At 40.1% G+C, this 27136-nt stretch overlaps 1 protein-coding gene across 9 annotated transcripts in view; it reads left to right on the top strand.

Moving 5' to 3' along the window:
* The window catches only part of LOC140201452 (ras and Rab interactor 2-like), a 170968-nt gene extending 144562 nt beyond the window's left edge, over window positions 1-26406 (top strand). For 8 of the 9 annotated variants that reach the window (XM_072265579.1, XM_072265580.1, XM_072265583.1 and 5 more), the window contains 6 exons: window positions 3080-3198; window positions 3618-4739; window positions 11202-11507; window positions 14180-14311; window positions 19870-20036; window positions 21295-26406. In XM_072265579.1, the coding sequence (XP_072121680.1) occupies window positions 3080-3198; window positions 3618-4739; window positions 11202-11507; window positions 14180-14311; window positions 19870-20036; window positions 21295-21618 (2170 nt within the window). In that variant the 3' untranslated portion in view covers window positions 21619-26406. The remainder of the gene's footprint in view (window positions 1-3079; window positions 3199-3617; window positions 4740-11201; window positions 11508-14179; window positions 14312-19869; window positions 20037-21294) is intronic. The other variant, XM_072265585.1, reaches the window with a different exon arrangement.
* The last annotated feature ends 730 nt before the right edge of the window (window positions 26407-27136 follow it).

The raw sequence follows: 27136 nt of genomic DNA, 5'->3' as shown, positions 1-27136 counted from the left end.
CCACACTCTTCCTCCACCCTTTCCTTTGTCCCTGTGGCCCCATTACTCCTTTATTTCGCCTTCCTCAGCGTCACAAACCTGCCCATCGTCCTCACCTTCCTCCTTCTGGTTCCCCACCTCCTTGCCTTCATTCCATGGTCTACTGTCATCTATCAGACTCATTCAGCCCTTTGCCTTCCCCACCTATCATTTCCCAGCTTCTCAAATTATTCCTTCCCACCCACCCTCTGGGCTTCCCTCACCTGGATTCCCCTATCATCTGCCAGCTCCTGCTCTTTCCCTTTCACCTACTTTTTTATTCAGTGGTCTTCCCCCTTCCTCTCCAGTCCTTATGAAGGGTCTCGGGCTGAAACATAGACTATTCATTTCCTTCCTTCATGCTGCCTGACCTGCTGTTTCCTCTAGTGTTTTCTGCGTGTTGATCCATATTTCCAGTATCTGCAGTCTCTCTTGTGTCTCCTTATCTGCTCTGTTTCTTCAGCAGAGAAGCCACAAAGCAGACTAGTAAAAGGATTTGAACGGAATAGAGAAAAATTTTGATCTGAGGAGTGGTGGGAATTTGGAATTCACTGCTCAAAACAGAGGTAGAAGCAGAACCTTTCATTGTATTTCAAACAGGATTTTTCGTGATGTGTTATGGTTTAAAAGGATATGATGCAACACTGAGAAATTTGATTGGGATGAAGTTGGATCATGATTTTGACAGGGATGGCCACAATGCTGCCGGGACTGGAGGACCTGAGTTATAAGGACGCTGTACAAAATTATGAGGGGTATTGTTCGGCTAAATGCAAGCAGGCTTTTCACTGAGGTTGGGTGGGATGACAGGCAGAGGTTATGGGTTAAAGGTGAAAGGTGAGACGTTTAAGGGGTACATGAGGGGAAACTACTTCACTCGTGAGAGTGTAGAATGAGCTGGCAGCACAAGTGGTGCGTGTAAAGCTATGGTCCTGGTGTAGGTCAATAGGTGTAGCAAGTTTAAATGGTTTTGGCATGGACTAGATGGACCAAAGGGCCTGTTTCTGAGCTGTACTTCTCTGACTCTGAGAGGAATAGCCTGTTCCTGTGCTGTACATCTTCTACAGCTTTTATGAAGCGATTTGCCTTTTAACATTTTGAAATTAGAGTCAGAATCACGTTTATTATCACTGATGTGTGTCATGAAATTTGTTCTGTGGCAGCAGCACGGTGCAGTACATAAAAAAAATCACTATGACTTACAATAACAAATATATTGAAAATAAATAAATAGTGCAAGAAAAGAACAAAATAGTGAGGTAGTTTTCATGGGTTCATGAACCATTCAGAAATCTGTTGGTGGAGGGGTAGAAATATTAAGTGTGCATCTTCAGTCTCCTGTACCTTCCCTTGTTGGTAGTAATGAGAAGTGGGCATGTCCTGGTCAGTGAGGGTCCTTCAAGATGGATGTCGCTGTCTTGAGGTGTCACCTTTTGAAGATGTCATCAGTGTTGGGGAGGCCAGTGCCCATGATGCAGCTGGCTGTGTCTACAACGCTCTGCAGCTTTTCCTGATGCTGTCCGTTGGTGCCTTCATCCCAGATGGTGATGCAACCAGACAGAAAGCTCTCCACGGTATATCTGTAGATCTGACCTTACCCGTGGTTGATGAAAAAAGATAAATTCCTCTTGATAGTATCATAAGCTCTTATAGGTTGATTATGAAGGTCATTCTCCCGTAGTCAGGTCAAAATAATCTATGGATTTTATTAACATGCTGGTGGGAGAAGTAGGTTTTCAGGGCCTGCCACACTGGTGGTAGCAGTATTATCCCCTCTGTAAGCTTGCCTCAGTTATATTATCAGCAGTAACTATTATACTTTGTACCTGGGGTACAAAGATGCACTTTGTACCTGGGGTGTGTCCAATTAATGAATTTCTTGAGCTGGCAAATTATATATTCGAACACTACCCAATAGAATAAGAAATGGGAAATACTGTGCAGGCAGTAACATCTGTGGAAAGGGTAGTTGTACTACTATGCTGCATTCTGTTTGATTTGGCCTGTGCCTTGCATTCACACTTCCTCCACTGCTGGCTGATTTGTAAGTGAAATTGCTAATTCAGCCTGACAGATGTAATTGAACTCAAGTTCTCACTACTGCAGGTGTCCCACAAAGTGCTGAGATCAGCAAGCAATGACTGAGGCTCACCCATATTCCTAACCACTTGATGGTCTATTTACGGATCAGGCTATCCAGGTCATGTTCTACATGTCTCTGATGGTCAAAGTATTTGAGATGGGTAAAAGAAAAATATAATTTTTTAAATGTATTAATAAAGAAATTAAATCTATTTATTTAAAATTCATGTTGTGAAAGTAAATTTTGAAATACTAAGCAAGGTAGAGGAGAAATAAAACCACTCACCTTCATTTACCTTTAGTGGCTCCTTTCAAATAAAAGGAGCTAGGTTTGGCACAAATCTGAGGGACCAGATATGAAATGCATCTAGCCCCTCAATGTACTTTGAACCAGAACTTTCAGTGGAAGAACAGAGGCCAGATTCTGGCTCTCTATGCTTGGGATGCATTTCTAAAGACTCACTAAATGGCAGAGTGGAGATGTGAAATGGTTTCCTCTGCACCCGTTGCTACAGAGAAGCACAACCTGACCTGTAGCAGCATATTTCTTCTGATGATAGGTCATCAAACCTAAAGCATTAGCTGTTTCTCCCTCCACAGCTGGTACCAGACAAGCTGAGTATTTCTAATTTTGTTTTATTTCATTTTATTGTATGAGAGGCTCCATAGACAAAGCGATGCTTTCTTCAAAAATAAATTAGTTTCACTGCCCTTCGCACACTAATTTGATCCAGTCACGTGAAGCCAGACAAAACAGGTTAATGTTCAGAGCTGTAAATTATAGTCTGATGAAATTGGAAATTTTCTTGGCATGAATACCTGCCTCAACCCTTGCATGCTTTTCAAAGTACCAAGGAATGTATAAATGATTACAGACAAAACAAGGGACTCTCCAAATTTTTTGTATTTGGTTTCCCAAAGGGACAAAATATTCTCTGTTAGATAACTAACCTTATGTGGGTTCAACATTTGGTTTCAGTTTTGGCTTTTTTTTGTTTGGAAAAAGGGACGTGCTGCCTTTCCCTTTAAAACTTCCTCATGGAATCAGAACTGCCAAGACAGAGACAGAATTGGAAGCAATTGCGTTCTTGGGTCTGGGTAAGTACACTTTTAGGTCTTTAGATTTTGTATGAAGTACAAGAATATGAGCCCAGTGGCCTTTGTCTGTAGACAGAAGTGACCAAAGATGTTTTCCCTTGTGTATTCAGACTTTGACCCTTTTGAATGCAAGATCAAAGGTCTATTACGTTGATTACATCCGGTAATGTTTTGGATAAAGTAAGATATGATTAATTTATAACAACACATTTTTGGGTGTGTCACTGAATTATTCACATGTTGATAATGAGACATTTGAGGGAAAACTAGTAATTGTTTGCGGACTACCCCCGTGAATTAATTTCTAATTCAGCAATAACATATTCCTTTATGGAGTTAATTTCTAATCCATAATAACGTATTCTGTTTGGAAACTAAAACCCATCTGTTCTGAACTTTCCAGCATTCTTTTGTTTCAGAGTTCTGGAGTTCTCCTGTGTACAAGAGAGTAGCCAAGAGCCCTGCACCTCCTACCAGTCCTCTCGGCAGAGGCAGTACTTGCACAGAGGCGAAGCAGCACTCTCTCTCCGATGAACTACATTCCATACAAACACGAACGCCTTCAGAGCTGGAATGCAGCCAGACCAATGGTGCTTTGTGCTTTATAAATCCCCTTTTTCTAGAAGTGCACAGTAAAGATATTAACAGCAGCCTGAAAAGGCAGTGTTCAAAAACCAGGGAGACAGGCAGGCCCTATTCCCCTCCTCCTCGGCCACCACCACCACGGCTGAGCACAAATATGAACCGGGCAAGCAGCACAAGGAGAAGCAGCAACCAGGCGAGTGAAGACACTGGCACGTTCAAGCTCCCAGACTCAAAAGTGACTCCAATTCCACCGCCTCGCAACAAGAAACTGGCTACTAGTTCAGAAATAGAAAGAAATTCGACACCTCCGCTGAGGACTGCAGTGAAACTTTTTGATTGCACAGCAGAAGAGGCAGTAACTGCTGGAAGCAAGGGCGAGGTTCAGATGTTGCACAACGTGGCTTGCAGCAGTGAGAGATCAGCTACAAGTATTAGTGCACAGATCCAGGAAATCAAAGACAGACAGCGGCTGAGTGACATGAGCATGTCAACCACATCTACGGAATCGGATTCTAGCACTATGGACATTGAGCGCAATTGCCCATACAATCACGAAGGTGACACAAACAGCAGCTTGGAAGATTCTGATGCCGAGAGCGATCAGGAGGTTAACCCCCCACCTTGCATCCCAAAGAAGAAAAGGCATGGGTCCTTCGTCTTCCCAAAGATTGTAAAGACACACATTCAAAAAGTGAGTGGCGTGTTCAGTTCCTTTATGACTCCGGAGAAAAGGATGGTGAAGAAAATTGCAGAGATGGCCCAGGACAAGCACACATACTTTGGGTGCCTGATCCAGGACTACATCAACTTCTTCAAGGAAAACAGGGACTGCCACGTCTCCAGCACAGACATGCTGCTCACTATTCGCCAGTTCATGACCCAAGTGAAAATCTACTTGACCCAGAGCTCAGAACTGAATCCACCAATAGAATCTCTCATTCCAGAAGATGAAATAGGTAAGCACATTGTTGCTGATATCCCTTTTTAGTTTCAGAGGTTACTTGAGAGTTTGCGGTCTCTTGCTGCAATACATAAATGTGATATGCAGAAATCCTGAAAACTATTGATTTCTGCAAGTTATTTTGCATGTAATAAGATTGCTCTATCTCAATACAGAGAAAACAACATTCCTCTTTGTGGAAATTATTGTTGTTAGATATTTGAATAAATAATGGGAAATACTGCAATTTATGGGATTAAAGAGTACTGTATCACAAAGTGTGCAGCACCATAGTCTTTGGACAATCTTTATTTTTGGTTAGAAGAGGCCTTATTTGCTGCCATAGAAAGCTAGTGTGAGAAGTTACATTAAAATAATTCATTTTGTCACTGTAACAAAACTGAGAATGCATCATCATATTGCGCACAAATAATGTTTGTTAACCTTTGATTCTTGTTGGTTGTGTCCAGTAGGGGGTTTATTGTAATGGGTTCTTAACATTGGACCAATCTGGTGCCACCCTTGAAAACTAATGGAAAAAATAATTAAGGCAATGTGTCAAACTCTTTTAAATAAAAAAAAGTCTCTGAAGTTATAGAGAAATATAACTACTGCTTTATTATGTGGCTATATTACAAGAACTCTACTGTGATATTTCTGAGCCTAGAAACAATATAACTAAATATGGTTTTACTTTTGAATGTGAAACATCTTTTTAATTTCAGTGTTTAGGAAATGCATGAAAGTGCTTTCCATTTTTCATGAAGACGATAACTGATAGTCAATCAGTATCAGTTATAATCGTTCATCTGGAAGACAAATTTAAAAGAAAACAATGTATTTTTTATCAGTTTTCACTATTGACAAAATGTTTTATAATTTATTTAATTGGACCAGATTATTTACGCAATGAGCTAAGTGAATAGGGAATTGTTTGTAATGATTTGTTCGGATTATTTGTCAAAAGTCAGACAAGTTGAAATGGATGAATCAGGCCTTCTCTTGTAATGATAGGAAACATTTTCCATGTATTTAATCATATCTATTCGTAAGCAGAAACAAAATAATGCTGGAAGTACTAGGCAGCATCTGTGGAGAGAAATGCAGAGTTACTCTTTCAGGTACACGGTCGGTCAATCATAATGATAAGTTCATAGTATTTTATCTCATTTGATCTGTACTTACAGTAAAGTAACAAAAGAAAGTCTTGCATAGAAGGAAAGATGATCTATAGAAGAATTGTCTGTGGGTTATCTTTCTGTTACTTTATCTGTCCAATATGTAGCAGCACTGATGAAGTAGGGAATCTACTAGCAGGCAAAGATGGCAGCTAAATGTTGGAACAAATATAAAGTGTGTGAGGGAGAGGAAAAAGTGTGCTGTGTTAAATTAGGCAAAAGGTAAAACTAGTACTTTGTTTATTGTGCTGCTTAAATGTTCCCCCTCAGAGATTTGCCTTCTGTGCGCGTCTCTTGGATCTAAACAGCCCTTGACAGCACTGTGTGACAACCTCTCTAAACCACAGAGGTTTGGCATGTGAATCGCTGGCATAGCATAGTGCCATATGATAAACAACAGAATTAGCAACTTTTTAAACAGGATATAAGCAGTCTGATCAAAATTTTCCTTATTAGTTGTCTTTTTATATTACAAAGTAGCTCCATTTATGAGGATAATGTAACTGGTAAAGATCTCAGAATTTCAGGGATATGGAGGGATTGAACTCTGAGATGGGAATAGAAAATGCAATTATCACTCTGCAGATCTTGTATTGAAAGGAAAATTTCCTCATCAGAAATGAGTTTAACCTAAACGGGTTCTGTTGCGTGTAAGTTATGAGCCTATCTGTGCTCTTTAACTTTTACTATGACTTTTGGATTTGAAATCAATTAACTTTGGAGAAACTGATACTTAAAGGGAGGGCTAATAATCTTCAACAAAACATAGTCCATAGAAGTGGAAATGAACACCAGGCACGAGATTGCAGTTTCTAAAAATAATCAGCACAATACTATCCCCCGCCAGGGGATGATGTCACTCAGAGTTGGCGACTTCAGCATTTTGCAGAGACTGAAAAACTGAATTGCTTAACAACTTCAGTAACTGCCAGAGACAGCAAAGTAAATACCACTAGTTAACCTTTTAACTGCTGGTCTGCCTTGCTGCTCAGCTACTCCCTGGCTGCCAGTTTGTTTGAAACATTATGCTGTAGTGCAACTGTTGTGCTGTCTGTTGAACATTGGTCTTTAACTGAACACTGATCAGTTGTAAAAGCTTCCAATGAGATCAGTTTTAGCTTTTGGCTTATTATGTAGAAAAATAAAAATGTGGTCCCATGCCATCCTTATTGCTGTGACTGTTTGTTTAACCAGTTTGTTTACTACGTATATTTTGTGTGTGTGTGTGTATGAGAGAGAGATCTATGTATACATATATGTGTGTGTGTGTGTATGTATGTATGTGTATGTATATATATATAAAATATATGGATGGATGTTGTCTCTGTTGTTCAGTGAATGACGTCACGGGAGAAAAGTACGGACAGGTGTAAAGCAGCTTCTGTATTTGACAAAACAAGATACAGAAAGCATCATTTTGGCAGAAAGGTCTCGCTGGCCCAACATATAGCTCGGTATTTTATGCGCTAAACATCAAAGGACAATTCCATATTTACACACAAACTTTACATCTCCTGATTTTCACCCACACCACAGACATCTAAATTAGTTTTAATCATCATTGTCAGGTCTGTGATTCACAGCTTTAAAAAACCTATTGTTCATTTAAATTAAATCTATAATTTACATTCAGATCTGAAGATTGGTGGCTGAGAAATCATTTGCTAAATGTAAATGTGCTAAACCCAAAAATCACTCTAACAGTTTCCCATCCAAACCATGTCAACATAGCAACAAGATACATCTATCTTAAATAGAAACAGTCATTGCATTAATGTTGTTTACATGATAGATATGACTGATAAAGTTTCAAAGTGCATTTGTTATCAACGAATGTATAAATTATACAACCTTGAGATTTGTTTGCTTATCAGGCAGTTGCAAAGCAAGGAACCCGAAAGAAAGTTAAGAAAAATAAGACCAACCCCCAGTGCCCATGGAGAAAGAGGAAAGAACAAAACAAATCGTGGAAACAATTGAAGCAAGCAGCAACAACAATAGTATTCTGAACCAAATTGAATCCTTAGAACCAAATCCCTGGAGCAGCTCTGAGTAGGCCCAAAGCCTCGGTATTCAGTCCATCATATTAGCGGGGCAAGTTACCGCAAAGTTCACAGACATGAAGCACAGCAACTTGGGACAGTCTCATAGCCTTCGTGTCGCGGAGAGAGGATCCCCCAGACTTTCTGGGCCAGCGTTTAAATTGTCCAAATCTCACACTAATAACCAGGTTTGCTGTGGTAAATTGCTCTGGGCCTAGATTTCACTGCTGGAGAAGCCATTCTGGACCTCTCCAAATTGGCTCAGTACTTAGAGTGATCCAACCGCACCCGAGTCTCGACACCCTGCCCTTCCAGTCTATCTGGGCTGGTGTTTAGATTGTCCAAATAGCATATTGTACCTCGCATTAGGACCCAGACCTCACCTTGGTGAATTGTCAGGGCCTAGAGCATGCCGCTCAGCCATTCGCTTCGGACCTGGATTTTTCTGCCAAAGAAGCCGTCCTCAACCTCACCAAATCAGCTTGGTGCTTAGAGTGATCCACCCCCGCTCCCGGGCCAGCTGGACAGGCATTGGAACTCCTCCATCCTGCCTTCTCCCATCCGAATCTTCTACTCCAGCCAGTACAGCTCCAATTCCAAGTGTATCGATTTTGCAGCGTACCAGCATGGCCCAACTTTTGTGTTCTCTTTGCCCTCACTCGCCTCTTCATTGTTTGTGGTGATAGTTTACCATAATTTACTTTTTTTAAAAAAAAGTGTTATTAATAATGTTCTTAATCAAATTCCTTTGCTTTCAAACCATGTGTCTTCGGTAGCGCCATCTTAAACTAGAAGTTGAAATTCTGCTGCCAGTATTCTATTTCATGCTATGTTCTATCCTTCTCATTTGCCTTGTGCTCACAGGCATGCACTCATCGAAGTTGTCAAACACTTCATATTTCAAATTTACTCTACAAGCGTGTAATGAATAAGAGCCAGAGAAGGCTATTTAACTGTTAGAACCTGCTCTCCATTCAGCAAGATCTTGGCTTATCTTCTACCTCCATGCCGTTTTCCTGTTCTATATTCATATCCCTTGCTTCTATTAATCTTCGGAAATCTATCAATCTCTGTTTTGAATGAGTGCAATAACTGAGCTTCCACAGCCTGTTGGGGTAGAGATTCAAAAAAGAATGTTCTGCTCATGAATATCCTAAATGTCCTATCCTTTACCTTGAGACTGGGGTGGGGCTGGGGGAGAAAAAGCTTTTGCTATTTACTAGTATCCTTCAAACTGTAGGAAGTTATAGTACCTCAACAGGGAATATAATGGTTTCAGTGCAGTGGTATACACCATTCGTACATCTAGCCTGTTGAACCCTGGATGAATCAGTGAGATCACCTCTCATTCTTCTGGTTGGGCTCAATCTTCTAAATTTTGTTCCATACAGCAAATTCACCATCCCTGAAATCAGTCTAGTGAATCTTCTCTAACAGGCACATCCTTCTTAAGGAAACATGATATTTGGTCCCTTCAACCAAATTAGTGATATAGATCAAAGTACATTTATTATCACGGTTTTATATACATTATACAACCTTGAGATTCGTCTCCTTATGGACAGCCACAAAACAAAGAAACCCAAAAGAGCCCAGTCTGCGGAGAGGGGTAAAAAAAAGCACAAATCATGCAAACAATAAAAGTAGGCAAATAGCATTCAGAATGAAAGTGAGTCTGCAGGCATGAAGCCAGGCATCACTGCAGCTGGAACAGGCGACAGTCTCAGTTCAGTACAGAGCTGGGTAAACATCGTGAAGTGGTGAGCAAAACCGGCCCAACCCTCGCTTCTGGTCCCCACACCTTGCCTTTTCAATCTGGCCCGGCCTTTAAATCATGATATTGGAATGTGTTGGTCTGGTCCCAGCACCAATCCTGTGTTACCTGACCAGTAGCAGCCTGCCAATGTGAGAAAGTTCCAGTTATTCTGTTCAATAACGAATTGTCAATCCAAGTAAGTGTGGTCAGTGCTCACCAACTTCCTTCATCCCTCTGATCAAATCACTCCACAGCCTTGTCCTTGCTATCCCTATCACATCCTCCAGCCTTACAGGCTTTGGTGAACTCTGGTATTTTTCCCATCCCCCTCTTCCTTCACCTTGATTCTTATGGCTGTACCTTTAGCTGTCAGGGGCTGAAATTCTGGAATTCTTTCCTGTAGTTTCAAGAAGCTACCATTCTCTTAAATTTGAGAATTGGTTAAGTTACTGGACTAGCAGTAAATTATCCAATTTTTTGAAGCAAAACACAAAGTTAAAATGGTAATTCAAAGCCCATCTTGCAGCTTGGTAATTTAAATCTTAAATAAATCTGAAACTCATTGATCTGGAATTGAGCAAATCAGTTAGGTAGATGTGGAATTCAGGGGGAGAAAGGCTATTGCTATTTACCAGCATCCTTAGAACTGTAGGAAGTTACAGTACCTTAACAGGGAATATGATGATTTCAGTACAGTGTTATCCAGAAAACCCAACAACATTGTCCTGTGAGCCTCACGTAGAATAGAGCAATTTCTAGACATTTGTTTTTAAACTGGAAGAAAAAAGGGGCAAACATCCTGTTCATCCATATTTGGAATGGTTTGCTTCATCAACACTAGTCAATTGTATATGTTATATATGCATAGCACCAATATATTAATTAAGAGCGAGAATAACTTCAGGGCTCTTATTACTTGCTCCAAAGCAATAATTTACATTTATGGGCATTTAACTTGACCTAAACGCAGATGGGATCTCTCAGCAGCGTTTCTCACTCTTTTCTCACTTTTAGTGTTCTCTTGTGCTGGCTTTCATGAGCTTTCTCTTCTTTCAGCCTCAACACCTCCCCCCACCAATTCAGAGAACCTTTAAACCCATCCTGAAACTAACAATGAATTGATGTCTGATATTGCATTTGCTTAATGTTGTGCGCCTGAAATGTTAATACCATTTCTCCTCCACACCATCTTCTTGTGTTATTTTAAAACTCACCTTCTTTCATTATGTTATATGGTGAATAAAATGTTTTTATTCCTCCTATAACATCATGAAAGAAGAATACCTGTGCCCTTTCACCATGTTATTTAAATAATGCAAACTTTCCTTTTAATTTTGCCTAACCATAACTTGTAATAAATATCAGTTCAGGTTCTTTATCTTACAGGTTTTCAATATGTAGCATGTTTTAATGTGATTTATTTGTTGTGAAAGACATGGTCAATTATTATAATGTGTGCATTACAGACTTCTTGAACTTTTCATTTCTTGTACTCTTTCCAGATATTGTTTTAGAAAAAGCAATGCATAAATGCATTCTGAAGCCCCTGAAATCTTACATTTATACGACCCTGTTACAATTTCATGCTGCTGATGGCTCCTGGAAGCAGCTAAAAGAAAATCTACTCTCCGTTAAGCAGAAAGTACCTCAGGAACTGGGAGTAAATGCGGCCATCCCTGATACTATGACCCTGGAGAAAATAAAACATAAGTTTTCAAAAATGCACAAGACATATTCTCCTGAGAAGAAGGTGTTTCTCCTGCTCAGGGTCTGCAAAGTTATCTACACTGTAATGGAAAACAACTCAGGTACAATACTAGTTAACTGATTTATCGATAGTTCAGCAAATGGATAATTTTAATGTTTCAGGCAAAGGTAAATTAAGGGCAAGTGTTACAGAATTATATAAATCATATCTCAATAATTTCATGAAATGAGTGTGGATTGATAGGGTGGTATGTTTTAATTGGCTTGATAAAATGTATTAATGCTTGATAAACAGGAGACACAAGTTGATGCTTGATAAACAGGAAACACAAGTTTGATGTGGGAACACAAAAGTTGTATAAATGACTAAGTAGGAAGTGCTTCTAACTATGAAGAGACCAGTAAGAACTTCAAGGAAGTTATAATTGGAGAAGGTTGATGCGAGGATAAATTTCATGGGGAAGAGAGAGAGAGAAAGATGTGGATCTAATTAACAGTCTTGGAAAGCTTGCTTTCACTGGGATGCTGTCTTCAGAATTATACAGTAATAACTGGATAGTGACCCTCACAACTGGACTCGGACAGACCTCCTCGGTTTGTGCTTTGAAAAGACAAGACTAGATATTTCTGCACGGCATCACTTTCCATTATGCAAATCAACATAGAGTGTAATAGATAAAGCATATTGCACTTTGTATTTTTAACAAGAAAACATGAAGAATAAATAATAATTAACTTGCCCTGTCCAGAGTTGGAGCCAGATGGCTGTTGTGGGGGAGATGAGAGAGTTCGTTGTTAATGGGTGACCTCTAAGTCTTCATTGATATTTAATCTACAAACTGTGGCTTTGTGTAGATCTGCTCAAATCCACTTTCTAAAATAATTTATACTGCCTAAATGTAACTTAATCCTGAAATCTGAAAAAAAGTGAGTCATCTGCTTAGGAAAATACAGATTGGAAGTAAAAAAGGTAATGCTGAACCCGGAAATGGGGCTTTATTGGTGCTGTGTTTATGGTGCTGCTTCACTGTCCCTGGGATCAGTATTCAATCTTGTCCTTGGGCCTCGTCTGTTTGGAATTTACATGTTCTCCTCTTGACCATATGGTTTTCTGCTGGGTGCTCGGGTTTCATCCTTCATCCCAAAGACATGCTAGTCTATTAATTGGTTGCTGCAAAATAACACACAGTGTCGGTAACAGGCAAATAAGCTAAAGTGGGTATGTGAGAGAGAATCAGTTGTGAGAATACAGAAGACTAGGAGAGGGTGATTGAGACTGATAGGAGTAGTCTTTTGGAGCTAGTATGAACCTGATGGGCTGAAGAGCATCCATCTGTGTTTTACTTGCGAAGCAAACATTCATACCAATAAAATCAGCAAATATTAGAAATACTCAGTTGGACAAGGTGCACCTGCTGGGTGTGGGTGAGTGTGGGAGGTGGGGAAAGAGAGTGAGAGATGGGTTTAATATGTCCTGACCTTTAGTCAAAATCAGAATAAGTTAGGACACAGACATTTTGCAGAGAATTGCTGAGTGGGGTGTTGTAGAGAACAAAGGAACTGTCGGTGCCTGTCACAGAGTCCAAGAGACCAATAATTCCACTGGGAATTGTGAGATGAGGATTAGGTATAAGGATATATTTAAATTATTTTGCTTTAAAGTTTTTAAACCTTTATTGTGGTTTTTCAGTGTTTTGGGTAGCTTTGTTACTGTTCTAACAATTTATCACAATTTGATAAACTTAATCTTGGAGCCAGCCACCCTTAGCTTTGTCGGCTGTCCTAGTGTATTTTGGAATGGAGCTTCCTCAGTGTGATGTTCAAGGTTTAGCCACTGAGCTTTGGGATGTGTAAGGCTAGTAATGTTGGCTAACTGCCTTAAGGTCCTTGACGCAGTTGAATACTTCCATATAGAATTCCGACTTTATATTCTATGAATGAGATGTTCTGCCATCAAATTGAATGCAGGCTCAGAATCAAACACCAGTGGGTATCTCAAATTTGACAATAGAATAATTCAAGCAACGTACAAAAAACAGGCATGTGGAGCAATGTGAATTTCCATTGTCATTTTCTACAACCTTGCTGCCTACCTAATGATGAAGTTATCTTTGTAAAAGTACATCTGCATCTTATTTCAGAACAATATTTACATGCAATAGTGACATCCCAGTGTTGCCAGCTGATTAAGTAACTGCTTAAAGCAGTAGAAGCAACGTCGCTTAAAGTGGAGTTTGATTTTGCTATTCTTGTAATAGGAATTATAACTGAAAGTAGGTGGGTTGGCAAATTCAGTTGCCTAGGTTGCAATCTACTCGTGCTGTGTTGGCACTCAGGGGCGCCCTTCTGCCCCTTTTATCCCTGCACGTTTATCGTATCCCCACTGGATCTATCAGTTCTAGTTCTTTCCCGGTAATCCTTAATGTTTTCTAACTAATTTTCAACTTAGATTTTGTTTTGCATATTTAAAATTGGGAATTTAAAAAAAATGTAATCTCAGTAAAGGTAAACAGGAAACATGTGGTTCCTGGCAGGAATTCTGCCTTTGCCCAGTCTGCCCAATGTCTAACTTGCCAATGTATTTGTTCTGAGTTCCTCATGGACAAGGAATGATTGAGAATGAATACCAAGTGGAAGTTATTGTTTAAAAAAGTGCAACATCCTGTGAATGAGAGTGTTTACAGTACAAAAGCTCATTTTCTTTTAAAACGCATTTTGCTATCATAAGAAAATTGAGAAAAATCTTCTAATCAACGTGTAATTGTATCCACAGGGAGATTATATGGGGCTGATGACTTCTTGCCGATGTTGACCTATATAATAGCCCAGTGTGACATGCCTGAGTTGGACATTGAAATTGAATACATGATGGAGCTCTTGGACCCATCACTGCTGCATGGTGAAGGTACATAACACAGCTATAATTCATAATGTTGATTAGAATGGAACTAGCCAAACAATTTACATTAGCTCAGTGATGTGGAAGTAGGTCTAATACAAAGATTTATTTACGTAATTTGATGTATTGTATGAGTCACGCACAGTCTGGCAAAATCATGCTGAGCCAAAGTCGAGTTTAGAGCCATTTGCACAAGAACATCAGTGCACATGCACTGAAAAACTTACAGCATCATCGCAGGCACATTACATCAGATAATCAAAATAAGAACATCAGTTAAACAAAGTATACACAATTTCTACAAGGAAGGACACAATTATATCCAGTGGTCATAGTGTTGTACTGATGGAGTGATTAGGCTTAAGCAGACTGATTCATAAATCGAATCAATGAAGGGAAGTAGCTGTTCCTTCAACCATACAATAAAGGAAGAAAATTATTTGCTTCCACGGTTATTCAAAGGACAAGCTCTTGTGTTGTCGGAGCAAGTAGTGCAGCTTTCTCAAGTGGGAAAGGAGATCAGAGAAAGGTCAGTAGTTATACCTACTTAATAAATGATTAGATGTGTCATTGCCCCTACACTGAAATTACACACAGCTACAGAGAATTTTAGAAGAGAAAGAATAGAAGATGGATCTAAATTTCTAAACTAATGGAAAGCTTTCACATTACTTGTTTGTAATTGGGTTGAATCAGAAATATGTTGTCTTGATGTAAAATTGAGATAAACCACTATTTAATCTGTTGTATTATAGATTCAAAAACTGAAGTTGAATGAATTTGGATGCATGACTGTTAAATAAATTCTCAACAATTGCGTTGCTTTTGAGTGAATAATGAAATGAATACAGGGGAACTCATCAGAATGCATTCCTGGCACTTAACTAGGGTGTAACTGGGAATGATTTTGCAAGAAAATAGTTCGTACATCCTGTTTACAAGACAGAAATTTATTGTTTGGGTACTGGGTGTTCTTATTCCTGCTCCATTTTGCATTTTGGCTCAAGTGTCTATGATGACACATAAGCACACTTAAATAGGAAATGTCTGATTATAAAGAAAATCATTAATTTTAGAACCATGTCTTAATTTATTAATTGAAGTAAGTTTGTGGCTATTCAAGAATCAGAATCAGGTTTATTATCACCAGCATGTGTCGTGAAATTTGTCAACTTAGCAGCAGTAGTTCAATGCAGTACATAATATAGAAGAGGAAAAAAATAAATAAATAAATTTCAATATACGTATATTAAATAGATTAAAAATTGTGCAAAACAACATAAATAATATATATTTTAAAAAGTGAGGTTATGTTCACGGGTTCAATATCCATTTAGGAATCAGATGGCAGAGTGGAAGAAGCTGTTCCTGAATCGCTGAGTGTGTGCCTTCAGGCTTCTATATCTCCTACCTGATGTTAACCATGAGAAAAGGGCATGCCCTGGGTGCTGGAGGTCCTTAATAATGGACACTGCCTTTCTGAGACACCACTCCTTGAAGATGTCCTGGGTACTTTGATGAATTGTATGAGTCACGCACAGTCTGGCAAAATCATGCTGAGCCAAAGTTGAGTTTAGAGCCATTTGCACAAGAACATCTATGCACGTGCACTGAAAAACTTACAGCATCATGGCAAGCACATTGCATCAGATAATCAAAATCCACAAAATAATAACTAAATTTACAACCCTCTGCAGTTTCTTTCGTTCCTGTGCAGTAGCCCCCCCCATACTAGACAGTGATGCAGCCTTTCAGAATGCTCTCCACAGTACATCTATAGAAGTTTTTGAGTGTATTTGTTGACATGCCAAATCTCTTCAAATTCCATTTGATTGGACTTCTGAAATGAGTGACTTTGTTCATTCTGCTGTTTCCATGCTTGTAAAAAACCTACATACCACCAGAGTTCACCAGACCATAATCAACAGTCCAAACATGTTGACTTTTTCAGACAGTGGATCCCAAATGGAAATAAATTGCTGATTTAAACATATTGTGGCCCACTTCATGTGGTTTCAAGAAATCAAAGGTTCATTTATTATCAAAGTATACAACTCTGAAATTCTTCAATTCCCTGGGCAGCCATGAAACCAAGAAAGAAAAGAAAGGCAGCACAATCATCAACCCCAAATCTGCCTTCCTGCATAAAAAAAACAAACAAAACTGATTTGGTACATCAACCCCAAATTCCTCCTCCCGCCTTAAAAAAAACTGAGAATCAGGCACATCGACCCCCAAATCACCCTCCCTGCACAAGAAAAACTGAGAAGATCAGACGAAAAAACACAGAATATGAAAACTATAGGACTGAGAAATAGAGGCTATAGTCTAAAGTCCACATCCAAAATGCATAAAAAACCTGGGCACGCTCTCCGGGTGCAACAGCAGGCTCTCTCCCATCCAGTGCAGAGCAACCGATCAAAAGGCAAATAATATAGTACCTCAACAAAACATCCTTGTACAAAAGGTAGCACTGGCTCAGTCTGAGCCTGTCAAATAATAGCCAGCGTTCAGTAAAAATGAGCAAAACTTCTAGCACAAGCAATGCCATTGCTTTGGGAAAAATCCATCTATTTATGTGGGTTTCGTCTGGATGCTCTGGGTTCCTTCCAAATCCCAAAGGTATACTGATATGTCAATTGACTACTGTAAATTATCCTCTAGTGCAACTAAAAGGGCAAAGTAACTCAGGGGAATAGGTGAGTACATGAGGGAATAAGTATTAAGTACAAGGTAATGGGAGAAGAATTGATAAGGGTCATCATGAATACAATATTTTTCTGCACCACCAACAACCTTCTTAATCACATTGCCCATCTTTAATTTTAAAACATTGTCACTAAAAGCAATTCACCCTGCACTGTCACAATTCATGTTTTTACTGTTATCAATTCCCTCCACAATTCCTTATGTAAATTAACATTCTGCCAAATCTTCCAGCTCTGCATAGTGTAACCACCCAGAACCAAAAAAGTATAGAGTGAATATAGGACCGCTAGAAAATGAGGCCGGAGAAATAATAAAGGGCACCAAGGAGATGACAGATGAACTAAATGAGTATTTTGCATCAGTCTACACTGTAGAAGACACTAGTAGTGTGCCAGATGTTGAAGGGTGTTAGGGAAGTGAGTGCAGTTACTATTACAAGGGAGAAGGTGCTCAAAAGGCTGAAAGACCTCAGGGTACATAAGTCACCCAGACCAGATGAACTGCACACTAGGGTTCTGAAAGAGGTAGTAGTAGAGATTGTGGAGGCATTAGTAATGATCTTTCAAAAATCATTGGACTCTGGCATGGTGCCAGAGGACTGGAAAATTGTAAAGGCTGATTTATACTTGTACATACCAGCTTACGCCATAGCCTTCGCAAGTGGGCTACGCACGTTGTGAGCATTTATACTTGTGCGTTGGTGTGTCTGCGTCGCTCTGCAATTCACGCACGTCATGCATGCGCACACACCTGCTCGTGCAAGGCTTCATGTTCATGGTAGTCTTTCTCGGGGTAACACGTTTAAAGTGAGTGTCTTTTTTCGTAAAAACGAAATGTGTCCTCCATAATTTCGGAGGTCTGTAAAGCTTTATGGAAAGCATTGCAGCCAGAGTAACTTCCCTGCCCTTCAGTCGCCCAATGGGAAGCTACTGCAGCATAGGAGGAAATGCGATGCTACCAAGCGGACCAATCACAGTTGTTGCGGACTGCGTTGCCGCGACACGTAGTTACATTTTGGGAGAGGTACGCGTCAGGCTATGGTGTAGGGATCCGCGTAGGGTTCTCAGCTATGCCGTACCTACGGCGTTGATTTGACACACAAGTATAAATCAGCCTTAAGTGTCACTCCACTCTTTCAGAAAGAAGGATGGCAGCAGAAAGGAAATTACAGACCAGTTAGCCTGACCTCAGAGGTTGGGAAGGTGTTGGAGTCACTTGTTAAGGATGAGGCTATGGAATACTTGGAGATACAGGACAAGATAGGACAAAGTCAGCATGGTTTCCTTAAGGGAAAATCTTGCCTGACGAACCTGTTAGAATTCTTTGAAGAGATTACATATATGATAGATAAAGGGGATGCAGTGGATGTCGTATATTTGGACTTTCAGAAGGCCTTTGACAAGGTGCCACACACGATGCTGCTTACCAAGCTAAAAGCCCATGGTATTACGGAATGTTACTGGCATGATTAAAGCATTAGCTGATTGGCAGGAGGCAGCGAGTGGGAATAAAAGGATCCTTTTCTGGTTGGCTGCCAGTGACTAGTGGTGTTTTGCAGGGTTCAGTGTTGGGACCATTTCTATTTATGCTGTATATCAGTTGATTTAGCTGATGGAATAGCTGGCTTTGTTGCCAAGTTTGCAGATGATAGAAAGATTGGTGGAGGGGCACAGGTAGGATGCAGAAGGACTTAGACAGATTAGGAGAATGGGCAAGAGAGTGGCAAATGAAATACAATGTTGGAAAATACATGGTCATGCACTTTGGTAGTAGAAAAAAATGTGCAGACTATTTTCTAAATGAGGAAAAAATCCAAAAATCTGGGATGCAAGGGGACTTGGAAGTCCTTGTGCAGAACAACCTAAAGGTTAACTTGCAGGTAGAGTTGGTGGTGAGGAAGTCAAATGCAATATTAACATTCATTTCAAGAGGTCTAGAATACAAGAGTAGGGATGTGATGCTGAGACTTTCACCTTGAGTATTGTAAACAGTTTTGGGCTCCTCATTTTAGAAAAGATATGCTGGCATTGAAGAAGGTTCAGAAGAGGTTCACAAGGATGATTCCAAGAATGAAAGGGTTATCATACAAGGAAAGTTTGATATCTCCGGGTCCGTACTCACTGGTGTTTAAAAGGATGAGGAGGGATCCTTTCAAATGTTGAAAGGCCCAGGTAGAGTCAATGTGGAAAGGATGTTTCCCATGGTGGGGGAGTCTGGGACAAAAGGGCACAGCCTCAGGATAGAGGGGTGCCCATTTCAAATAGAGATGTGGAGAAATTTCTTTAGCCAGAGGGTGGTAAATTTGTGGAATTTGTTTCCACAGGCAGCTGTAAAGACCAGGTTGTTGGGTGTATTTAAGGCAGAGCTTGATAGGTTCTTGATTGGACAAGGCATCAAAGGTTGAGTGGAGAAGGCCGGGGAGTGGGGCTGAGGAAGAGAAAAAATGATCAGCCATGATTGAATAGCGGAGCAGACTCGACGGGCCAAATGGCCTAATTCTACTCCTATGTCTTATGTCTAAAAAAACAATTATCTTGTATATTTCTAGCTTTCTTTGCTTATAATTTTGTCAGTTGTACACAATACATTACTTTTGATAGAACTTCCCTTTACAGTACCTCGTTCACATCCTCTTGACCTCAACAATGCTGGAAGTGTTAGCATTCACCAGTCAACTTAACTGAGGACTATGCACTTTCCTAATTCTGCATTTTTCTCAGTGAACTCACAAGACATCGAATCTTAAGGCATTAAAGTGCTTGTGATGTCAGAGTTTTAACTGGATCCAGTCAGTTAATTGAGGCAAACACTACTTTTTTAAGTGCTTATAATCCCTGTGGTTTCATTCCTTCTAGGTGGCTATTACCTGACTAGTGCATATGGAGCCCTCTCACTAATAAAGAATTTCCAAGAGGAACAGGCAGCCAGGTTACTGAGCTCCCAGACCAGGAATACTCTGAATCAATGGCACAAAAGGAGGACCACTAACAATAGAAGCATTCCCTCTGTGGAGGACTTTCAGGTGCGGCTCTCAAAGAAAAGCAACAACAGCAATACACACAAAATACTGGAGGAATTCAGCAACTCAGGCAGCATCTACGAAAACAAATAAACAGTCAACATTTTGGGCCAAGACCCTTCATCAGGACTGGAAAAGAAGGGGGAAGAGGCCAGATTTAAAAGGTGGGAGGAGGGGAGGGGGAGGGAGGTGGACAAGCTAGATAGGTGAAGTCAGGTAGGTGGAAAAGGTAAAAAGGCTGGAGAAGAAGGAATCTGATGGGAGAGGAGAGTGGACCACAGGAGAAAGGGAAGAAGGAGGGGCACTGGGGGAAGTGATAGGCAGGTGAGGAGAAGAGGTAAGAAGCCAGAGTAGGGACCAGAAGGGGGGGGAAGGGGAGGGAAAAAAAGAAAAAAAATTTCCCAAAGGAGAAATCAATATTCATGCCATCAGGTTGGAGGCTACCTAGATGGAATATGAGGTTCTGCTCCTCCATCCTGAGAGTGGCTTCAATGTGACAGAAGAGGAGGCCGTGGACTGATAGCTAAAATGGCTGTTACATTCTGTGTTGTTGAACAGTCTCTTGCACTGTGAGCTTTACCCTCAAAATAGAAACTTCTGTGTTGAGGTGTAATTAAATAATTAGAGATCTCAATGGATGTGTAAACCACTATTAGTAATCCCATAAATTACTGATACACGTATCTTGGTAATTTTTGACAGTTTGTATAACATGGTTTATGTGGAGTCACTTCCTGCACTTTAAACCCAGTGTTGATTGGTAGACTGTGGAACCAGTAGACCCTGTCATTGAACAAGTTTAGGGATGCAATTAATAAGCTACTGTAATAGCAATATAGCACCATAGACTGCATCTTGTATTGGTTTTCCCAGTGGCGCCAGCTACAGAAGCTGTAAGCATGGATATAACTAAATCACATTAGGCAATAATAATTCAGCAAGACCCAATTGCTTTCACTTTCTTTTACCTGAAATCATACAGTCCATTAAACATTAGAGATTTTAATGTTTTAAAAAGAAGAATCGTTTCTATGTAGTTTGGTCTTTTTGCAGCAGTGTTAGTCTTTAGCAATGATTGTACCTCAATGTATTGGGCCTAAGACAGAGAACTTCATCTATAGGTATTGTTTCATTCAAGCCCAGTCTATTATCCATTTGTACTCAATCACTCATCCTTATGGAGATCCTTAGACGTGATCAACTTCATGCTTCGTAAACACAATGCTACAATGATCTCCTTCCTTTTTCTCTCTCCACATAGAACTACCTGCGTGTGGCCTTCAACAACATGACAAGCGGCTGTACAGCCAAGACTTTACTGGTACAACCATTTACTACAACAGAGGAGCTATGTGCTCTTTGTGCAGCCAAGTTCCAAGTCGAGGACACTCAGAACTATGGGCTTTTCCTCCTCATAAATGACACTTGGCAGCAGTTGGCTCTCGACACCTTCCCACAGAAGATCAAAGCAGAGCTACACAGCAGGCCTCAACCGCAGCTTTTCCACTTTGTCTACAAGCGCCTGCACAGTGACCTTCCCAACAACAACAATGTCGTTTCTGAGGAATGTAACAGAACTTCATGAACAAGGATTTTTGTTGCCGTCAGACACCCTGAAGGCCATTTCATTTTACTTGTGCTCACTTTAATAGCATGCTGAGGGTGCATGCTATTAAACCTTAACATGTGAAGCCTTGCCAATGTTCATGGAACCATGTGCAATGCTTTGCAAGGGATGCAGCTGGTTATTGGGTTACTGCATCATCTTGCAATAGGAATTCGCTCTGTGTGGCAAAGACCAGTTAGATGCAATGCATCAGTAAAACTGTCACTGTAGTTGGATGATTTGCATCCTGCTCTTAGATTTAAAACAAAAAGTGGGAATAAAATCAGTTTGGGCGCAGGCTGCATAAATGGTTTTATGTCTATAGGAAGACTGTTTCTGTGGATCCCAGAGACATTAATTTGATAGCAGTTGCTGGTTAACTGAGAGGTCTCTTATTATTATATTTTATAAGCCAGAATTTATTATTCTTATAAACATCTGGGCATATAATGGTAACAATTAATTTGGGGATTTTTTTTATTATTCACTATGTATATTGTTTTTTTTAAATCTTGACCATAATGTTTGCGCTGATGAATGAAATTATTCTTTGGATCATTCTCCTTACACATGTTGTACAATAATGTAGTAGTGTGTCGGTGCTTTCTGTCTTGCAACATCATTGGTATTTCGATTCAGCCCCAGCATCAAAATGGATTACAGTATCATGCTGCAAAATATTCTGTAGCCTTTGTACAGGAAAGGGATTACTTTTCCAGGCATAGTGATTGGTGTCCATTTCCACATTGGTGCAGAATAGATTTATTGGAACAATGTCTGGGATTCAGGACTATAGTTATGTGGAGAGACTATAGAAACCTAGGTTGTTTTCCCTGGAATAGACATGATTAAGAGGAGGTGTAATGGAGGTCTTCAGAATGATAGAGTGAATAAGAGGAATGTTTTCCAGTTGATAGAATCAGTAATCAGCAGGCATCGATTTTAAGCAATTGGCAAGGGAATTAGAGGTGACATTTGCAGAGCTAGAATTTGAATGAAGGGCTATATCATTCCTATGAACCTGGAGAAAACACAAGGTGTGGGAAACAGTAAGAGGCTGGGTATTGAAGCACACTAATAGTGATTCAGTGTCACGCAACCCTGCCACTTTGATCTGGCCCACACCTTTATTAACCAGGTCCAACACTTGCCTTTATTGGATCTTGCTCCTCCTTACACAAATCATCAGGTTTGTGGGGGTGTGGCCAGGGTTAGTTGGGGGGTGTGTCCCCTTGGACTTTAGGATTAGGTTTGAGGGTAGGGCTGGTGGATGTATTGTGGGGTTGGGAGAGATAAAGTTGTGGAGTTCTGTGTGGTGAGGATGTGGGATATTGGCGGATAGGGTAGTGTTGTGGCTGCAGGTTTGTGGGGGTGTGGCCAGGGTTAATCAGGGTGCACCTAGCGTTAGTGGGGTTGAGTGCCTGCTTGGACTTTAGGATTAGGTTTGAGGGTAGGACTAGCGAATGTACGTGTGGGTCTGGGAAAGATATGGTTGTGCAGTTTTGTGTGGTGAAGTATGAGGTGCTATGGTGGATAGGGTAATGTAGTGGAGCCACTTTAATTTGGCCCAAGGCTTTCATTATTTTGTCCGATACCACTTGGCTTAGTGAACTGGGTGTTCAAAGGGACACATCATCAGTAATGCAGCCTAGGGTCACTGGGTGTTTTGGGTCTTTAATCATTAGACACCCTTTCCAACGCGACCTAGCTAAAGTTGATCAGGCCCGGCTTGTGTTTATCCCATGGACCAAGATAATGAGAGGCATGTAATTCTGAGGGTAATGATATTTTTAAGCCTCATTACCTGGCATCTGTATGCCTGGGATTTGTATGGATTAATGTGACAGTGTTCACTGCAGATTCAGTATCACTCCACACTGTGACTGAGTTTAGCAGTGACTTGTTTTCTGTGGACCCAGCCTCGGTTTAACTTACTGGTTCCCCCTCACCTGGCATGCTGTATCTAAGCCAAGTGTTTATGAACACTAGATGCCCAAAATGAAGCATGCTGTTTTCCCTATAAGTATCATCACTCACTTGATGAGAACAGAATTCATGTTAATTGGTTCAGCCCCTTGGAGCTTTAATATTATAAAGTTGGGCATTGTAAAGTGTGGATGAGGAAGGGATGGGAGGAAGTGATTGGCATAAGAGAATAACAAAATGATTTGGTGTCTCAGAAGGTCAGAGTGAACCAAGCAGGAAAGAAGACGGACCTGGACAGATAATCATAGATTTGGCTTCTAGCTTTACCTCTCACTTACAGTAAGTCCACCTACTGTCATCCTTTGCTGCTGGGATGCCAGATGATATTCAGGGTAGAAAGGAAAACCTGATACTGTATCTAAAGTCAGTTGTTTACATTACTGTATCTTTACTGCAATCGATTGAAACTTCAACATTCCGAGCTAGCAGTTTTGAGTGTGCTACTAAACGGTAACTTTTCAATGGCCGCTATCTTTACAACTTGCATTGAGGGCCCCACTGCTAATTACTGACTGTAGTCTGCATTGACCTTTTGTGTTATACTGTGAAATTAGATTAACTTTAAAGTACTTTTCTCATGTCAACAATTCGAGTGAAGATTCAGCTGGGATTAACACAATCAAACACTTCTTTGTGCTGTAATTGGACTGTTGTAAGAAAGTGGTTCTAAAGTTGATGGACTAAGTTCAAGGCGCTTAAAATGGGTGATGGGAAGTGGAAATCTTCACATTGAAACAATGAGGCCATTTGGAAGGCTTGCTTCCTGGTTCCTCTCTTCCTGGTCAGTAAACGGGAGCACTGAACCTGTCCAATCCTGGCAGTGTTAAATTTCCTGCTGTGTCCTAGTTTATAGTTGACCTCATGCTGGTATTCACAACAGGAAAATCAGGAGCAGAGCCTGGATCTTTGAAACTCACAGTGGAGAATATTCTAGTTGTCAGTGGAAGAGAAAGAGATATACGCATAAAACCATGTCAGAACTATGAATCTTGTGATTCCAGTTCTGATTTACCTCTGCAAATAAGCACTCGACAAGTGTAGTTGCTGGTAAGAGGAGTGCCTTCTGAAACTTTGTTAGTGTGGTCAGTCTGGTGTACATTGTCTGGTCAGATTTGTTCCTACAGGGAACCTTGGAGCAACAAAAAAAAAAGATCATAGATAACAGGAAACTGCAGATGTTTGGATCTGGGAAAAAAAAACAAGCTGCTGGACAAACTTAGTGGATGAGGCAAAATCTGTGGACCAGTTCTGATGCAGGTCTCAACTCAAGACATCAGATTTTCTGTTTACCTCCACAAATACTTACCTGACTCGCTAAGTTCCTCCAGCAGTTTGTTTTTCAAAAAGATCAGCAACCTGGGTCTCCAACCTTTTGCTCCTTCTTGGTTCATGGAATGGACAGTCCCCAGAAAATGGGGATTTATGCAGCACCAAAGCTGAATGTGCTCAGTGATATCATTAAAAGTGGAGCACAAAATGCTCCACTTCCTTGAACCATCCCTTCCAGATGGCCACAATAATATAAAAAAGAGCTCTACCATGTTTCTCCAAACTTTCCCAACTGATTGTAGAATAAAATTATTATTTGCTTATAAATCCAAAGGAAAAGCTTGATGCTGAAAGACATGGAAGCAAATTAAGGCTAAGGGAAAAACAGAATGGAATCAAATATTTTAAGTGAAATACTATAAATTTGCTCCATATGCAGTTTGTATCTGCACAGTGACTGGGCTCTATGTAACAAAAGGATGGCATCAACACGGCCAGGATCTGACATTTTTGGCCTCTACAAAGGTGATTTGTCAAACAGGCAAAGATATATCTAAATTCTACATGCAAAATTTTCCACTAATAGGGCATGAGAGGCATTTATATCATTTGCACATCATCAAGTATGTAATCCCTCTCTTGAGCTGCTCACTGCAATCCTGGCTATTTGCCAACTATTGGATAAATATCCTGAAGTCTTCCAAGCTTAATGTTGACTGCCATACAAAGTATAATATCTTAGCTGCAAAAAATGTTTTAAACTATTTCATTTCTGATTCCGGTCACATGATGTGTGATTCTCTGTTCAACCATATAAGCCAGTAAGATATATATTCTATACATGAGCCTCCTTGATGTTTTCAGCAGTTGCAAGACTGATAAATCGCAAGGGAACCACAGGCATTGGGAGTTGCTTTCCTGTGGGTTGTATTCATTATCTGATTTCTGGATTACTTTGTGATTTGACTCCCATGAATTGGCATTATATTCTTCTGAACAAGCCTATAGTCCAAGAGTTTCTAGATTTCCATTAGTTTCATTTAAGTTTATCTTCTTTTATTTTCAAGGTTTTCATGAACCATATCTCTTTTACTTGTATATTTCTAGAAAAATTAGGCATTTTATGCAATGGCAGCTCATTCACTGGTTAATGCAAGTTTCCATTTCAGTGATACAATTGAGCTTTGTTCTGTGCATCAGACGGTTTAGAAAGCAAAATTGACAATTGCCAGTTCAGTGTAGGTTATACCATTGTAAACTATGGGTACAAACTGTTAACCTAAAATTGGCTTGCATCAAGATTACTTTTAGGTAGATTGTCTCTTTAACGAAACCGCATTTGTGATTTGTATTTGTAGTTTAGAACAGCACTAAGAATTTGTATACCATTGTGACAAAAATATTTGGATACATCAATCCAAACCCCTTTTATACTGTAGCCACATACTGTGCATACTACGTACAACCGAAATATTGGATTTTGCACTCAATAAAAATTGAATGTTTCAGTTATGTTGTGTGTGTGTGTTTCAGTTCAAATATATCTGGTTATCTTGTGACATTAACAGGGAAACATGAAGCAGTTTTCTTAATAATTATGTATCTTATCCAGTACTTTGGCGTTCCAGCAGATAGCAATTAACCAAGTGTCCAAGAGTTAGCCTAAGCTGAACAACCTGTTGCTTGTGACCTGCCATTTTCAGGGTGTGTAACCATTCTTGTATTGAGCAAAAATAAGCCCTCTTCGCACATTCCCATTATCTCACCATAGATACTAGCATACAGCTGCATTGTAGCAGCAATTTATAGTGCCAATTAACCTACTAACTCACATGTCCTTGAGATGTGGGAGGAAACTAGTGCACCCCCCCCACCCCACCCCGAGGAAGAGTGCAAATTCCATGTGACTGACAGTAGAGGTTAGCATCAAACCTTGTTCACTGGAGCTCTGAGTTAGCAGCTCTACCAGCTCTGCTATTGTGCTGCCCATGGAAGTGCACAACATCGACTTGGATAAATAGAAGCTGTGTCAACATGCAAAGCACAATGGTTTAGCAGTGTGGCACCTAAAATTCAAACACAGAAGTAAACCTATATTTTTTCATTCCCATGTGGAAGTTTTGTGCAAGTGTAAAAGTAATTTCAGAGCTCATTGAAAGAAAGTTATCAAATGTAAGTCGCAGCAGCATCCTGTTTGTACAGCAAAAACTTTTATAACCAACTCAGCTCATGCCAAATGTCA

The sequence above is a fragment of the Mobula birostris genome, chromosome 8, assembly GCF_030028105.1.
Source record: "Mobula birostris isolate sMobBir1 chromosome 8, sMobBir1.hap1, whole genome shotgun sequence".
NCBI lineage: Eukaryota > Metazoa > Chordata > Chondrichthyes > Myliobatiformes > Myliobatidae > Mobula > Mobula birostris.
The sequence above is the reverse complement of the archived record's forward strand: the minus strand, read 5'-3'. Positions and strand labels throughout refer to the sequence as shown.